General features: G+C 37.0%; 2 protein-coding genes across 2 annotated transcripts; both read right to left on the bottom strand.

Annotated features, from left to right (window-relative positions):
* Positions 1–2,492: 2,492 nt before the first annotated feature.
* On the bottom strand, positions 2,493–3,677 carry LOC102809315 (E3 ubiquitin-protein ligase TRIM56-like). Its single transcript, XM_006811154.2, has one exon. It carries the CDS (start codon positions 3,675–3,677, stop codon positions 2,493–2,495), a length of 1,185 nt encoding a protein of 394 aa, XP_006811217.1.
* Positions 3,678–13,711: 10,034 nt separating this feature from the next.
* On the bottom strand, positions 13,712–14,830 carry LOC102809189 (protein meiotic P26-like). The gene has a single exon (XM_006811153.2). The coding sequence runs from the start codon at positions 14,828–14,830 to the stop codon at positions 13,712–13,714; it is 1,119 nt and encodes a 372-aa protein (XP_006811216.2).
* Between the last annotated feature and the right edge of the window lie 4,014 nt (positions 14,831–18,844).

An 18,844-nucleotide genomic window follows, 5' to 3' on the forward strand; every position in this document is an offset into this window, starting at 1 on the left:
AACGTTAAGCTCATGTTGACGCGCACGGTTGTCAGTTTCCCTCCCACAACAACCTCTTATATGTTGATATGGCTACATCACTGGAGTCGTTAAACCAGGTTCATTTGCATGACATTTAACATGGTGACATTTATCATAACGACTAGTAGCCTAATTATGGGTAACAGCTGCAAACGTGAATATTTTTAAGCAACAGTTTGGTTGTAAAGGGTGTACATGTTTTCCAACAGAAGTAAGTCCACTTAGTTGACCTTTGTATTTGGCTTGTTAACCAAAAAGATAAGAAAAAAAAACGTTATATTAATGCGTCGCGTCATGACGTAGCAAACGCTTGGGGCGTTCGAAATATCAACACCATAGGGTTAGAACGGTTTACTTCTCGTGTTATTAAACGTCACATCAGGTATCCGGGATCGTTACTTTCGCAGACCTTTCAACCAAAGAAAGACACGCACAGATGGTATCGTGTCAACCCCCAGTCTCCGCTGTCTCGTGGAGAACTGACTTTATTCCCTTTTCAAATCTACTACACGGGAATTTAAGATCTTGAGGCGTAGCCTCCACACATTTCACTCATGTAGCCAAACACGTCATTATATACTTGGTTAATTGTTTACTATATTGGAAGACTACTCATATAAAAAAAAAATTAAACTCATAGTTGCTGTCGACATACGAAGTAAAGTAAGCAAATAACACCGAATAAACGGCAAGGTAAATACAACGTCTAATTATAGTAAACACGTACTGCGTGCGTGACACGAACCGGCGCTCGCGTACGCCACCTAAACGCCTAGCTTCATGCCACTACACGTCTTCCCCCGGCCACCGGGCATCCCCCCAAAAAGATGCTTAATAACCGAGCTTATTACGTGCAGAGAACATGAAACCCGTCCACGCGATCCGCGCCACACAGCGCAGTACGTGTTTACTATAATTAGACGTAGTATATACCTTGCCGTTTATTCGGTGTTATTTGCTTACTCATATAAAACACCGTCAAGACACACTCGTGGGGTGCCAGGGTTATCATGTGTGGTAAAACAACAGTCCGTTGGCAAAGTTTATATCTTTAATTAGTTTCAATCACTGATCCTATTTCCGTCCAGTACTTGTATAAGCCCAAATGATAACAGGTTACGAGCAAGCGCTGAAAGACCTCGCCCAGCCTTTTAACCGGAAACCAATCATCAAGTCCTAATTAGTGAGTTTCATCGCAATTGCCAAAACACGAACCGATATCTAAACCCATGAAAACATAATCATGACAGAGTGATTAAATATTCCTGTATTAACTTCAAGGCTTACAAAGGGTACACTAAAGTGGGTGTTGTCGGTCGGTGTCCTCCCAGATAGTTTGACGCTTAATTATAGATCGATGGGATCGGTGTGCTTGTTCAGATTCTGTCCAAACTCCAAGAACGCCCGCAAATTAGTCGTCGACGTGTCCCGATCACATACTGTAACGTGACATGCGCAGAAACAGTTCCGGCAGTTTACGCATTGGTTCGATGCCATTAGTAGTTTCAGATGTGATAAAATGTTAATACCAGTAAATAACAACGGGATATTCCATTAACGAGACAGGTTATAGTGATGGTTACTATGACGTGTAAACATTAATGTCATTTGCATGAGCATAGTACATTCTAAATAATGTAAAAATAAATCGGCCGAGGCGGTACTATTGATCTATTCACTGTGAAAATAACAACCTGGTTCACGTCATAGTATTATTATTATTATTGAGGTTTATTTCAGATTAAAAAAGAATAATCCATGGAAGTTAAAAAAAGTGCACATCAAAAAATTCTCTTGCCCCACAGTTCCCATAAAACACTATAAAATAAAATAGAAATAGATAATACAGCTGTAACAAGTGGGTTGTCAGAAAAGTGCAAACGTGAAAGAAAACTAAAACACTAACAATTTCGTCAAACGTTAAAAGAGATAAACCAACAAACATCAAACTATTGCTTTGAACATAAGAGTGTTTAAAACCGGACATTATTCGAAAAACCTATGAGTGAGCTCTACGTAAATTATGATAAGACTGAATGGTGTAATTACACCATAAATAAGAACAATATGAAACATCACAAACAAAAAGAGAACAAATTACACTTAACAGGCAATGATGCAAACTTAAAATCACGAATAATAAAATTTCCTCTAACATAAAATATAATATATTCTGTCACAAGCAGTCGAGTTAGTCATATATACGGCACATATTGATCCAAACCAAAATTATATATAAATAATGCATTACTAATCATATGTAATTATTCTTTCAATGGACATATCCTATTGTAAGCAAAACAACATAAATTGGTATTTTGGTCGCTGTTTGTAAAATGAGAATATGTGAATAGTACTTAATCTAGTCACGACTTTCCTATTATAAACTTAATGCACAATTTAGAAATGGCTGTCCCAATGCACACTCACTGCAGCCATAATTGAATGCTGCAACAAATGTGAGAAATGACCTAATAAATGACAAGTCTGCCCAGGTTGTCCGCTGATATGTTTTGGGATAAATCCGTTTGATTGGGAATGAATCTATAATCCTTAATGCCAGTTGAGAAATTATAATTCTCCATTGTTTCCTTAATTTCCTGTATTATTTGCTTAACCATATACAAGAATCCAGCACCTTGGCCATCCTGCTGCAACCTTTCTGCAGCATTGATGCACTTTGTTAGTTTATCTATGCTATCACACAGCGTCTTCTGACTCTCTGTGGAAGCATCACTTCTATTTTTGAACATCGAAGATATTTCTTGAAATAGGGTAGATTGATCTTTTTTCATTTTTTCAATGACTTGACTACAATCGGTCACGAGAACATGAGAACGGGTTTTTATTTGTTTCGCTACCTCTTCCACCTTCAGCTCAAGAGATGTACTTTCTTCATTCAAATGTTTCATAATTCCATCTAAATTCGTTTTTAAATCAGTTGCTCTTTTTATTTTCAAGTCAAGTTCAGCTTCTTTTCTGGCCCTTGCGTCGCCAATCTTTTCACGAGTGTGATCGGTGTGATCCTTAGCTACACAAGTATCGCATATTGGATAATCACAATCTCTGCAGTACAGCTTTAGAATTTCATTAGGATGGCGGTGACACGTAATATAATTCGACTTGATGAGAGGAGATTCTTTAAGGATGGTTCTACGATACTCTACTATAGGCATCGTTATATGTGCCTTGGTTATCGGTATTTTTTTATGTACATCTTCACAGTCACTGCAGAGCGCTCTACGACAAATTGTGCAAAACTTGTTTGGTTTTTTACCGCGATGTGACCTGCCCGATTTAGGTGCTGTGTTGCCAGAGCACACGCCGCATTCCCGTGACGATTCCAACAGTTTTTCAGCCGATGAATGTTCAATTAAATCATTCAGAAGACGATTATCTGGCAAAAGTTCCAAACCACCAGAAGGAACTTCGTGTTGAGTTTTACATAACGGACAGTTGAATTTTCCCTGTATCATCTGTAAGCAACGGAGGCACACAGAGTGATAACAAGGCAGAATCTTCGGAAAATCGAATGCACGAAAACACGCTGGACATTCAATCCATTTATCGGGCAGTGTTGACTGAGTTATTTGTTGTTGACGTATAGCACTCAGGTCTATACCTCCTTCCACCGTACATGAGACCACGTTACCCATCTCCTTATGACTAGAAATAAAACAAATCAATTAAAAAAATGTTGTTTGCGATAAATATGATATTCGTAAAGGAAGTAATAGTACGCCATGGTATTAGCTTACTTGTTGCATTCATAATAACTAATACTGAAAATACTGACTCACATAGGGGAACTCTATTATTATTTTATGTTTATGTAAGGTGTGGTAAATTACGCATATGATTCATCAAGTTTATATTTATAATGTACTTAGTATATTCGAATGAATCAGTTCGTTCGATCGATCCGTTCTTATCACAGCGGTTTGTCACAGTGACAATACAACGTCAGAAGGAAACACAGTAGGGGACGTGTCGGGATTTCCCCAAATCGTGACATTGAAAGATTCATATCATCACCAATGTTGGCACTCAACCAGCCACACATGGACACTTGAATAATGGGGTTTTGTAGAGCCAACAAACAGAAAAAGACACGTTGAGCTGATCTACAATTATCTCATTTCTTCATCGAGTTGTCAATAAAGCATCAGAGAAAAGAATAATTTTGCCACCATAACAATGCAGTCACAACAACGCAGTGTGTACTTCAGTAAGCATGTATCTCAGTGAGGGATGGGCTCACCGCCTACACTGTACTTCAGTTTAAGCATGTATCTCAGTGAAGGATGGGCTCACCGCCTACACTGTACTTTAGTAAGCATGTATCTAAGTGAGAGATGGGCTCCCCGCCCACACTGCTTTTCAGTAAGCATGTATCTCAGTGAGAGATGGACTCCCCGCCTACAATTTACTTCAGTAAGCATGTACCTCAGTGAGAGATGGACTCACCGCCTAAACTTTACTTCAGTAAGCATGTATCTCAGTGAGGGATGGGCTCACCGCCTGCACTTTACTTCAGTAAGCATGTATCTCAGTGAGAGATGGACTCTCCGCCTACAATTTACTTCAGTAAGCATGTATCTCAGTGAGAGATGGACTCACTGCCTAAGCTTTACTTCAGTAAGCATGTATCTCAGTGAGGGATGGACTGACCGCCTACACTGCCTTTCAGTAAGCATGTATCTCAGTGAGAGAGGACTCATCGCCTACAGTGTTTTTCAGTAAGCATGTATTTCAATGAAGAATTGGCTCACCGCCTTCATTGTACTTCGGTAAGCATGTATGCCAGTCAGGAATGGGCTCACTACCTACACTGGACTTCACTAAGCATGTATGTATGTCAGTGAAAAATTAACTAACCACGTACACTGTATTTCAGTAAGCATGTATTTCAGTGAGAAATTGGCTGACGGCATGCACTGTACTTCAGTAAGCATGTATCTCAGTGAGGGGAGGCTCACTGTTTACACTGAATTCCACTAAGCATGTATCTCAGAGAAAATGGGCTCTCCGCCTACACTGTACTTCAGTAAGCATGTATCTCCGTGAGGAATGTGCCCACCGCCTACACTGCATTTCAGTAAGCATGTATCTCAGTGAGAGATGGGCTCACCGCCTACAATTTACTTCAGTAAGCATGTATCTCAGTGAGGGATGGAATGACCGCCTACACTGCCTTTCAGTAAGCATGTATATCATTGAGAGATGGACTCATCGCCTACACTGTTTTTCTGTAAGCATGTATTTTAATGTAGAATTGGCTCACCGCCTTCATTGTACTTCAGTAAGTATGTATGCCAGTGAGGGATGGGCTCACTACCTGCACTGGACTTCACTAAGCATGTAAGTATGTCATTCACCGCCTGCACTGCATTTCAGTAAGCATGTGTCGCAGTGAGAGATGGACTCACCGCCTACACTGTATTTCAGTAAGCATGTATTTCAGTAAGGAATTGGCTCACCGCCTGCACTGTACTTCACTAAGCATGTATCTCAGTGAGAGATGGGCTCACTACCTACACTGGACTTCTCTAAGCATGTATCTCAATGAAAAATGAGCTCATCATGTTTTCAAATTACATACATTTTTCCATGAAGTAGATACTAATATTGGAATTGCTAATTTCTGACATTCTCAATTTCCTTCTGTATCATTTAGATTTAAACTTTGGTAACGTTATTTTCAAAAATTTTCAATTTTCTTCGGCTACATCGAAAATTAGTACAATGCTAATTACTAGGTACACCATAAAAAAGGCATTCACACTGAGAGGTTTCAACATAACCACAGTCAGGCATTTAATTAAATAAACTTATTGACATATTACCTAAAATATTACACAACGCTTTATATCTACAAGGTGTGAACTATACCCCTATGTAAATAAGTAGTGTAAACGCATAAAATTTAGAAGATATAATCGTATTGTCAACAGAGCTGAGTGGACATACCCCACGACTAGTGCACACCTATAGATAACACACACCTTGAACTATAACAGACTAGTGTTTTTTATATCACTTCCAAGCTTATTGTGTGTTTACATTAGAAAAAAAGAGGAAATATAAATCAAAACTTTAATTAAAGTTTAGAGATCCGTAAATAATCCGTGCCGTACTGTGCTTAGCAAATTAAATTTGCATGAATTTAAAAATTTGACAATCAACATAAGTCCAGCGAAGTGTTTAGCTTAGTAAAATAAATTAATTTCCTATAATTTAGGGGATGTTACATTTAGAGCACAGCGCATTGTAATAAACCGGCGTGATAATTTGAAGAGCGTCTCCCATTCCCCACACTGTGAAATGAGACTGAATGATATCTACTGTACTTCACATTACCTTCATGGTTTAGGTGAGATATCTCATTTAAAAAACACTTTTCGCGAATTTTGCAGATTCACCTGAAGTGAGTAAAATATAACGATTAGTCAGTCCGTGTAATAAAGTAATGTGCTTACCTATGGATCGATGTCGGTAAAATGAACACTATTTAGAAAAAAAAATGTTTATAGCAACACGATTTATCTGAATACATCTAGTGATTTAGCAACCTTATCGCTTTCCACATTTAAACACGTGCTTGCTAATTTGTATGTGTTGTATATGTCGCCCTCTCTGGCCATTTTATACAGAACCAAGCATGCCGTAGCAAGCCATAACAGAGAATCTCGATTTCAGATTACATACTTTATTATTAAACGCTTCAGCGTGGTATTAAGAGTTTGTTTTCAGGGGTGGGTGATACCAAGGTGGAAAATGGATGCACATATGGGATCAATTCCTTGAATTGCAATAGAGGGGGTTCAGGCTGAAATACAATATAAAGTGTTTTCATGTTTATGTGATATTCTGCTGCTGTAAATAATGCACGATTTGTTCCGAAATTCAGTGTGTTGTTTGCATTCCAGAGTTATTCGTTTTTTGATGAAAACACCCCTATTTTTTAATGGCAGAGTCGAATATTTCACTCCCACTGGGATATCTCTATTGTTGCTTGAATGAAAGCAAATTAAACACATTTTCTAGACCGGCGAAACAGCCAATTTTAACAGCCTGTCACATGATTTTACTCAGAATGTCAACATGAAAATAGACTAGTCCATTTTCCGCAGGAGTAATTGGGAGTAGAATATGTGAGAGATAGTATCAACAAAGATGTGTATAGTGAAATGTAATATCTATCCTTCTTTTGCACCGCTGAGCATTTCTGTTTTAGTATACTGGTTTGAAAATGTTGAACTTGCATGATTTGCGATGTTTTTTTTTATTGAAACTCGCCTATTGATCGAATCCCGGGTTTGACGGAGAACGGCACACCACATGATTCGTTTGAATACAATAGTGAAGGCAAACATGCCATGCTACAGCGGTACTCCACTAACGGGATGAGTTGTGTCGACAGAGGTCGTCGCTGAGCTGCACGCTACAACTTCGTTTGTGATGTTGCTTGTTAGCTGTGGATTAAATGAATCTTGATTACCGGTTAAAATGTTGCTCATTTAGTGTTGGTAATCTTTATTTGGAACTGGGTAACGTCGCCAGCAAAAACTTTCTGATACTTTGATGTTGATGGTCTCGCCTAAATGGTAATCGCTAATTTTACTGTGGATGGATCTCCCAAGAGCCCTTCAGGGTTTATAAAACTCAGTCAACATACATCAAATTCTCTCAATCGTAGTATTCCGTGTGATGTACACCTGATATGCCAAAAATGTTGCTGAACGATTTGAACTGGATAAAATTAGCAGACGAAAATGTGTTTACAAAATAAAAGTAGTTCAGTTGCCAATGAAAACAATCCGGTAGGTTGGTTGGTGATCCGCTCCGCTAAAAAAACAAGCAATATGTTATCGGCTGTTGCCAATGTAGGACATGAACGTGAAGCTAACGTCGGTTCATAACTAAAACCGGGCATCGTATACAAAGTTCGCAAATAAACATTCAGTCTTTAGAAGTCACTTTATTTTATTGCTAGGATGTATTCTGCCATTAAATTTATTATTTGCAACTGGTTTGCGATAGTATTTTCTATATTTGAGACAGCATTTACATTTCTTTCAAAGTTCAAAGTTAATCATAGAAATGTAGGGTGTGATACATTTGGCGTGAAGATATTAAAAAAATCAGTTTTTGGCTGTTTCCATGGAAACAGTGGTCAGAATTTGTTTTCAGATTTTACAAATAGTAACTTTGTGCCCACACTCAAGCTGAGTAGAATGATCTATGTCTGAGGTGTTGTATTCTAAATTTGTAACAGAAGATACATTTAGCACAAAGTTATTCAAAAATCAGGTTTTTCAGTTGTTGCTACGGAAACGGTGGGCGATTTTTTTCAGATTTTTCCTGATAACTAGGGTGAAGGTGTGACCTACCTGCTAAGTTTGAGCGAAATTGGCCAAGCCAAAAAAACACAGAAGAATTTATACGTGAAAACACTGGAAATCACACACAGACACACAAAAGTGATTTTAAGGGCAATGGTAGTGGAGCGGATCGCCAATACCATGTTCATTTGGATATTAACCGTGAAAATACCAAAAACATTATTGCATTGGTGATATGCAAATTAGTTTTAGTCAAAATTAGTGACTGCCTAAAAGTTCCATTACTGTTGTTCAAATTTCATTTCACTCGGCAAGTATATTCATGTGCCCAAGGGTAAAATATCATACTTCTGAATATTTCTGCTATGTTTCGAAAAACGCTACTCTTGAAAGGCCTACTTTGTTTGCTCCCAGACCTCATTTGCATATGAGTTGTGGAAATACCGATTTTGATTTCAGGGACGAATCAAAATAAACTGCAGTACATATGTAATGATGTGAAATACATTTTCAATGTAAACTTTTTTCCGCTAAAATAAATTGAAGTGAAAATTTCCCTTATACTCTATTGAGACTTGACACGGCACAGTGTAAATTGGATTCACACGTAATGCTTGAAAACTTTTTATCGAAAATAAGTTAAGTGAAATTCTATGCGACTCCATGAGAGTTGGAAATGAACAAATTATGAAACCCAACCTTACCACTCCATACATAATGTAAACTACATCCCCCAAACACCTTTTCACCAGTGTATTCTAATTGACTTCAGGAGAAATTGGAATAAACAAATTATATGACAACGAACTTAATTATAATTTCAGCCTCTGGTCTAGCACTGATTAAATAAACTATCTTGTCTTTATGCCAACTTGAAGTTATTCAATGCCTACATCAGTGATTTCAATATCTATGTTTCAATCCCAGGAATTTCACTTGCTATTAATTGCATGGGAGTGCCAGTCTTTTATTTTCTATTGTAATGTCAATTTCTTGCGATTACTCGGAACATGAAGCTGTAACCACAGACCGTCTCGATAAAACCTGGTATAAGCACCGGTTAGGTAGTCTTGAACTATGCATGTGAAGCCAGCTGAGAGATATATCCAATCTTATAAATTTTTCATTGTTTGGTAACTATTTGCTGCAAATGCAACGAAAATCAATATAAATATGATTACCCACACAGCATTCTACAGGTTACTTGTATATGTTTAGATGTTACTATTCAGGAGAGTTTTGGCGGGAGTGTTTCCATTCGACCTGTTGGCTGTCTCTGAAATAATAATTGAATGTATCACGGTGTGTGGAATTGTGGCGCCTCTTAGTCCAGGGATGTGGAGATATTGCTGCAATATTTTGTTGTAGCTTGTAATTTGCAAAATATCACAACGAATTATTCTCGCGATAACGGAAGGGTCGTCACGGGAATTGAGTCCTAAGGGACACTTACAACACACACTAAAAACGCAAAAGCTTATAAATAGACGCTTGTTTGTAAACATCGACGCGATATGGCCGTCTGACGTATACACAAGTGTCGAAACTTTTCCCGCCCGTTTTTACAGACAGAAGAATGGACTTCGATTTCTTATGGTTACGCGTCTCAGCAGCGACTTCGCTTTGCACTCATTGGTGTGCGTGGTTTCGATGACAAGCTTCAACGTTTTACTTATAGATAATTTCGTAATTATAGTATGAACCAATAATATCATTTTCTACATTTCTGACTAATTAGCATAAAACGCACCGTTTCTTTTCCCCATTGTATGTATCATAACAGACCTGCCGCGAAATTGAAAAAAAATGCAGTAAATTTTCAAATTTCATATACGGAACACTTCTTTCATTACTATTTTACATTTTCCCTTTAAAGTCGCATTTGAAATTTTCACATTTTTTTAATTCTCTCAAAGTACAGGATTCGTTTTCTTCACTGAACCGACATTTAACGCTGCCGATTAATACGTTGATAAAACAATGATTTATTTAGTCACAACCGATAAACTGGTCGCAGCATATGTTCAAAATAAAGCGTCTCTGTTTGAAAAATAAAGATACTAGTGTTCACTGTGTTTCTCGTGATAGTCTTCGAACAACTAAATCTGATATCATGGGCCACTAATTGGATATTCGCCATAAATGCATTCGTGTTATCAATAATACTAACGGTGGTAAACCCAAGTGGCAATATTGCAATAATATAATGTCACAGGCAACAGTTTGTTTTGCAGATTCAGCCTCGGAAAATTTAATTTCAGAGTCAGCTCGCAATCACATTTAATATAATAAATTATTTACAGTATGCCTGTTTCGATCTACAGTTATTATTATAAATGTGCGTAAAATGGCACTGATAAAGTCGCCTTCCTGTATATTGGCAATATGTTGAATACAGAACATCATGAATTCAATTTTTGCAATAGCGTGTTGTTTAGTCAATGTTCACACTATATTTTGCTACGTCGGTTGCAATTATAGTAGTTTGCTACGAATCTCTTGGAGCATCCCACAAACATGATATAACATGTATTAAGACTCTAGGAAATATACACATACATCTGAAGCAGACGACGGGAGTATAAAATAATTTAAAAAGTACATTAGGATTTACTTCAATGACATGATGCCCTCGTTCGACCTGCAGAAAATGGCTGCCGTCGGAGTTTCTTGTGGCCCAGCAGATTAAATCCCGGGGAAAACGTACATCAAACTGATCGTTTTTTTCATATTGTAGTTTTGGTGAGAGTATATTAAATAATCATATTATCGATTGGCAATGGTTTCGATGATGTGATGCGATAAAATATTCTGCCTTTGTCGACTTTTATGTGCGTTTGACATCGCATGCTTTTGTTACGCAAGTCGATGTGAGAAACCATAGCTATTCATTGTCGATAACATTTCAATATCCAAAAGTAGGATATAAATGACTAAAATACTATTACCGACAAAGTAGAGTGATTCTTTATCATTTGGTATTAAAGCGTACGTGTAGTTGTTATGGATACGGTGAACACTTGTAGTTCTTATCATGTAAAGCTATCACTGTTATATACAGGTATTATGATGGCATATCAAGGAATGTATATGCATTTCACCTAACGGACAAATTACAGTGAAATTAGGCTTAATCGTTATAGTTATGTGATAGTTATGAAATCAGTCTCTACATTTGATAAAGATGCCCCGCCGGAGTTGATACATAGCTGAATAGGGAGGTGCCCCTGAGTGCTCAAAAATGTGACCATTTTTATACCTGGATAGTGGCAAAATCTATACCCATATTTATACCAAAGTGCCATTTCTGTCATCACTGTTTATTCCATTGAGGAATGTGTGCCCTCTTTTAGTCCGTGTTAAATCTCCGTTTAAATGTTGATTGCCTTGTTTAATTAACGGGTTGGTGTATATATGGATCTGAGGCCGGGATCTGAGGTTGAGTTATTCGCTCATATACGGATATGTACATATACATGAATGTACAAACTGTTGAAATACCTATGTATATTGTTCGAGTTCGGTATATAAGTGAGAAAATCTTGAAAGTATTATGGAATATAAATACACACGAACTATTGGAAGTGTGATTAAACAGGTACTTGTAAAGGGAGAAAATCCTTACAAAATACAACAAATATTGAATCCAATCCGGTCGATATACTGATTTGTCGACCGTCAAAGTGCATTGTTGACCGAGACAAAACTTAAATTAAACACGCCAATGCAAAACAATGAAAACAAGCAATCATTTAATTTTAAATTTAGGAAAATCATAATACGTTACCAGCATGAATATATAAATGAGTGGCCAAGATTCGTGTAGTATATTTTATCATTTACGTATTTTAATATAAAGCCGTGTATATTATATTGAAATAACATATTGCAAAGGCTGGATATGTGATTATGAGCATATTTAGCACCCTTAATTGATGTAATACAATAATATTAATGACGGAAATAACGAAAGAATAATAAATACAAATCATTAAATATGCCGTGACGTCACATATTATATATCTTTGACAACTCCTATTTCTTAAAACTGACAGTGTTCCTTGTGAAAGTTATTTATCTCAATGGCCATGCTGTATAATCAAATTACAAGTTGAGCAATCAAAACTTTATGTGGTTTTTGACGAACGCTACACATTAATTCACTGCATTGGCATTTTCCTTGGATGCTACCAGTCCGTATACTTTTACGCAGTGAGTATTGCCATCCGTAATGGCCACGCGGTATGGGTTACAACGGAACACGCTAACACCGAGGATATCGCTGCATCTGTCTATTTCATCGATGCTGAATCTCAATTTCAATTCTGATGTGAACATTTTAATAAGACCCCAGCCTGCAATGATGATATTGTCATAAGGGTCAACACATACACTAGCGTTAATGGTGTAAGCAGAATCATCACACGTTCTTTCAGTTTTGCTGACGTTATTAACTGAATTCATCACTGTAAGTATTTTCGTTTCTGTTTGGAGTATTACCAGTCTCTTGTCAGACAACACGGACACAGATGTTGAATCACAATTTCCCAGACGAGGAATTATCACATGGTGCTGAAAATTGAGATCTTTGTCATACTTTTCTATTCGGTAGTCTCCATCGCCGCCCACAACCGTGGACTGTTTTTCATCTACAATGTACACCTCACCAGTCGTAGCGCTACATGTGATAGCATGTGGTCCATTGAGTTCAGCAGTACCAAATGTTTTAGTGTGTCTTTGATTGTACACATCAAACACATGCACGCACTTATTTAGTCGGTCAGTTACAGCGAGTCGCTGATCATCTGAAAGCATTGTCATATGATGTGGAGAAAAATTTGGAAAGTTGTCTGCTGTAAGCCGGTGAAGAAATTTACCATTCCGATTCAGCACTTGTAGTCGTTTATTATCGCTGTCAGCAACAATGATGTCATCTCTGGAAGTGGTTGTGAGACCAGCAGGGCTATTGAATTCTCTGTCCATAGATCCCTTCACTCCATGTCTGTGCAGCATGGTGAGCGTTGGTGACTCCATATTTTTCGGGTCAGAGACTTAAAAATAAAGCAGAGCATAAGCCAAAAAAGGAGATATGTTATTATTAAAATTGTTAACTAGGACACAAACTCGACCCTCATCGCTCTATATTTGATCACTGGCAAATGTCATTAAGTTAGTAATGATTGCTATTATGTGAATTATAACAAAACATGCACGCAATCACCTGACCCCGACAATTATATTGTTGTCTTCATTAAAAGACAAATCAACAAACGAGATATTTAATGTAAATATAAATGATATTTAACAGTCCATTTTTAATGTTTGTAATACGATTTAATTTTCTATCACCAACCTATTGTGATCTGTATAACAAGAAAACAGTTCTGATTACCTTGTGCACTGATAGGCTCTGATGCTGCAATGAAACCAAGGGTCTCTGAGAATCGAAAACGTTCTTTATTTTCAACAAACTCCATTGTACCCACTTTCTTATGGTTTAAATCGTTTTTCAAAATTGTGTTTGCTTCAAACATCTCTTGGTTGACTAAACACAGGAATCCAATATCATTTTCAATTTCTTCCAGCAGACATGCGGCATCTTTAAATTTCTTTATCTTACCATGCTCTGGTTTTAATCGAGAAATTTGCTTATCAATTTCCTCCCTTTTCTTAGCGTGTGTATCATCCACTCGTTTCAGCATTAGCGATTTTTCTTTATTTATGTCTCCAATCATGCATTCTAGCCGGTTAACGTTAACTCTAGCGTGCTCCCCAACTGTTTTGTTCATTGTTTTTGATAGGTTATCATTGACTTTCTTTTCCGTATCCACAATTGATTTCATAGACTGGAGCTGTAAGTTAAGTGCGCACCCTTTTGTGTATGCTTCTCCGAGCTCAGCTTTCTTTTCGGTGACAAATTTGTTGATGGGTTCATTTGTGTGTGATGGCCCATAGTGATCGGACTCAGTACATTTCTTACATATAGGTGTGTCACACACATTGCAATATAATTCGAGTTTGTTGCCGAAGTGATTGGGGCATGACATCGTTCGATCAAAGGGTGGTTTGAGAAATTCACCCTGACGGAAATCATGTAATGAGATTGACGTATGTCGGTTGGTGACTGGTAGTTTGTCGTGAATGTCCGCGCAGCTGCTACAGTATAGTAAAAAACAAGATTTACAATATAGCTGTGATCTGTCGTTTGTGCAGCTACGACAGAGAAACTCAGGCTCATTTAGATAAAAATCCATAAGATCCATGATAAGAATGTTGGCTGGAAAATCCCCAACACGCCCATTTGTTATCATATGCTTCCGGGAACATATAATGCATGTGGTACATCCACCATCATTCGGTATACACACTTCACAGAACGTATGCGAGCAGGGTAGGCATTTTGGTTTGTTGAACTGATAGCCACATTTCGAGCATAACAGAAATCCCACGTATTTCGATGACATGTTTCGTGTTCCTGTAAGTAAGATTTAGAATTAGTACGATGTACACTTTTCATGATTTACACAATCAACTTATATTGGCGCAATTATTTATGCCCATTTTTTACAGTAGCTGCATTATTATATGCATACATATTGCAAAATTGCTGCAGAATGACCCATCAAGGTCAAGTCTTAGGGTCGCATAACTTCATGCTTTTCATGAATGTGTTTTTAAAACAATATCTACATTTTGTGACATTGGTACATTACAGGTGAATATTATTTTCGGGAAAAGTAGCAAGACAGAAAATAGCTTTATTTTGTTGTCTTCACATGCAAAAAGAGATTTAAATGAAGTGCATGATTGTTTGAGTATTGTGTTTTATCAGGTCATTATTATACATTGAATATTGGGGTTCATCAGGTCATTATTATACATTGTCATCATAAGTGCGTTATTGGTTTCTATTGTTGAAAATATCACGCATTACTGTAGTAATGAAAATGAAAATATTAGTCACGTGATTGAAATTATTTTATATTTTCTGTAGACGGTACTACTTTTATTATTGTCATGAAAACGTACTTCCTTGAAATTTATGTAAATGTGTCAATATCGACTGGCTCTTTCATTGCGGTTCTCGCTACAGGGAATAGCAATGGAGGCCGAGGAAACTCGTGATGTTTTGCTAACGCGGGAAAACAAAAGCATAGCAACAGATAGTGGCCAACAACGACTCGGATTATTTAGATTTAACCAATGGATACGTCCCAAACTCGGGCATCGTCTCGAGGTACGAGCAGAAGTATGTACCTCGCTATTTCCAGCACAGCGGCATCATAAGATACCAAATTATGAGTCTTCAGGGTCGACAAGTAACGGCGTTTGATATGAATATTTCTATCAATGTCAACCCGATCAATAGGAAGTTTGTACCTTAAATTTAAGGCTTCGATTCTGATTGAACACCGACTAATATAATTGTGTTTGTGTTCGGTACGCTAATTTTATAAAAAAAATAGCAATCAATTGTTTATATTCACAGGATGCTATAATTAAATAATTCGAATTCGAAAAAAAAATGTTTTTTAATTTCATTCCCGCAGAAAAGCGTGAAACCTGTCACGTGACAATCGGCCATGTCTTCTGTTGCCATAGATACAGCAGTGCCGCAATAACGAAATCTGAAACTATTGAACATAAAATTCATGATTTATCTATTTATCAATGTTTAGTAGCCGTTTACCCGTACAAATGCCCCCCTTGATTGTATGTTACTGAATGTAAAGATCTCACTGCGACTCCCGTCAAATCTTCACTGTTAGTGCCACACGTTTCAAATTTCACACACGATACACGGTATACTGTGACATAGAACGTTAAAACATGTTCCTAGTCGCCACACAATTGCTAGGATTTATAAAGTAATTTCGCGTGTCAAATGATCGAGCTCAGGTTTTAAGCGACGACGTTACAATTTAGTTATTTACGTATATCAATACAGCTGCCATATTGGTTTTACGCGAAATTCGAACAGTTCTAATCACGCTAATGATGTATTTGCAGCGCGGAATAGAAACGGTCAATTGATTTTGGTCAGTTCTTGCCAAGTTGATTTTATCTGCCTGCTCAATCGTATTGTCAAATAATTCTTCTGGTTTCAAATAAAAAATTAAATAAAAATAACCTTCCCTCTACGTTAAAAATATGGTGATAGTTAAAACTTATCAAATAATATACATTAAAAACCAACTTTAATTAACAAAACAGTGCTTATTCCACAAAACTAATAGCAATTCTCAAATCATAATGTAAATAGAGTGAAATGTAGCGGGAATATCCGCCTACACGAAAACACAGCGGCCATATTGGTATTTGTATTTTTATTTATTTATGTCGTCGAAGCAATCGATCATCAATAGTTGACAAGTATTTGATATCAAATGTTATAATGTCCATGATACTAACAATGCACCGAAGAAATTATGTTTTATAGAATGAATAAGAAGAGTGCATCGCACCTCCTTGACTGTGCATTACTTGTTTACTAACAAAACATATTATTGCATAGATTTCAAAAGATGAAACACAAATCTCACCTTAATGTAGACTCGAGCAATGGTGTCATGAATGTGTGATGAACTCAACCAACGAATCTCTGCAAGTGTTTGATGTTGTAAATGTGTTTGCGGTGTTTATATACAGTTAGTTGCCAAAGAAATCAATTAGTCGGTAAACCATGTAAGGCTACAGTGCACTGTATCACAGTCACTAATAGCATCACTTATCACAGCCGATAACTTAATAATGACGTCATCTGATAGTAAACTCGTGCTACAGGTATTAGTCTGCTTAAAGGTCAAGCAATGCATGCATGCTTTAAATATTTCATTGAATTTACTTCGGCATTTTCTTCACAGCTCTAGATTGTTGATAATTCGAGCAAACTGTATTCACAAAAATAATCAATAAAAAGATGCAAATTCTTAAAATTCATTATTGCGCCTACTGACAAATTAAGGTGCATAATACTATGTTCAGAGAGATATTTCATCAATAATGGTATTTTCGTGAATCAAGAAAATAAAAGAAACCTATTAATTGCACAATCCTCCCATGAGTAAGGTTCAGCCTGGACAGATCAGTTATTCACAATCAATGTTTACCAATGTAATAAATTAGCGTTTTGGTCTCTGTTATAAATAGAATGTGTGAATAAAAGTAGTCTGTAACTTTCTTATCATAAACTTTCTCGAATGAATGCCCCAATGCTACACTCACTGCTGCCATAATGAAATAAATGACAAATCTACTAAGATTTGTTAAATGTTAAATGAGATCATTTAGAAACCGGTTATCTGACAAGAGTTCAAAACTACCTAGGGGAACTTCGTGTGGGGTTTCGCATAACGGACAGATGATTGTTCTCTTTTTAACTGTAAGCAACGGAGACATACAGAGTGGTACAGGCGGACGTCTTCGGAAAAATGAAATGTACGAAAGCACGCTGGACATTCAGCCTATTTTTTGGAGCCGTGCTGACTTTTTGGGCAGTGTTGACTTAGTCAACCTTAACCTCCACCTACCGCACATGAGAACAAGCTACCCAACACCTAACAGCAACAAATAAAACAAGATGAAAATTAATGAAAATGATGTTGTTTGCAATAACTATAACCAAAAGAAGTAATAATACGACATGGTATTAATTTACTTGTAAAATTTCATTCACAATACTGAAATACTGACCAACATAAGGAAATTATAAATCGTAATGCTCTGTGTTTCAAATAAATTATAGCTATTGTAAATTAAGCATATGATTCATTTTTGTATTTATAATGTACTAAGTATATTCGAATGAATAGGGTCGTCAGATGGAAACACAGTAGGGGACGCGTCGGGGATTTCCCCAAATCGTGACATTATGAGATTCGTTTCATCAACAATGTTGGCACTCAACCAGCCACACATGAACACTTGAATAATGGGGTTTTGTAAGGCCAACAAGCAGGAAAAACAACACGAATTGTTGAGCTGATCTAAAATTGTCGAACTGAGTTGACACCACTTCGTCAAGTTGTCAATTAAACAATAACTCAGCCATCATAATAGTATATGTGAGAAATAAAGCTAATCTTGATAATTATGCTTCTATTGCATTAGGTGAGCCGGCTTTAATACGACAAGGTACGTAGTTTACTTAGGAGGATGTCCATCATCACTTAAGTGGTTGTAATCCAAATGTAAGCCCAATGCAATTGTAATACACGAGAAAGGGTGAAAATGACGCACGACCTTTTAATTTCAACTCAAATCGCTTCACGTTTTTTTGTCACTGGCTGTGTGTTAAGACAAATGGAATAACTTCGATCAATCAACCGACCTAATTCTTTTCATATGAAGTGGGGCGGGATGTTTTCCTAAGTCGTGACCAGACCAGATCTATATCACTTTATATTTCGGGAGCCAACATGTACCACCTACCTGTGATATTTGAATAACGAGCGATGTGTTTCAAATTAACTGATATC

This window comes from Saccoglossus kowalevskii, chromosome 5 (assembly GCF_978046115.1).
Source record: "Saccoglossus kowalevskii chromosome 5, keSacKowa6.1, whole genome shotgun sequence".
Taxonomy (NCBI): Eukaryota; Metazoa; Hemichordata; class Enteropneusta; family Harrimaniidae; genus Saccoglossus; species Saccoglossus kowalevskii.

Excerpts from the sequence above, each read along its gene's own strand:
- LOC102809189 (XM_006811153.2), bottom strand. The coding sequence starts at position 14,830 with ATGTCATCGAAATACGTGGGATTTCTGTTATGCTCGAAATGTGGCTAT.
- LOC102809315 (XM_006811154.2), bottom strand. The coding sequence starts at position 3,677 with ATGGGTAACGTGGTCTCATGTACGGTGGAAGGAGGTATAGACCTGAGT.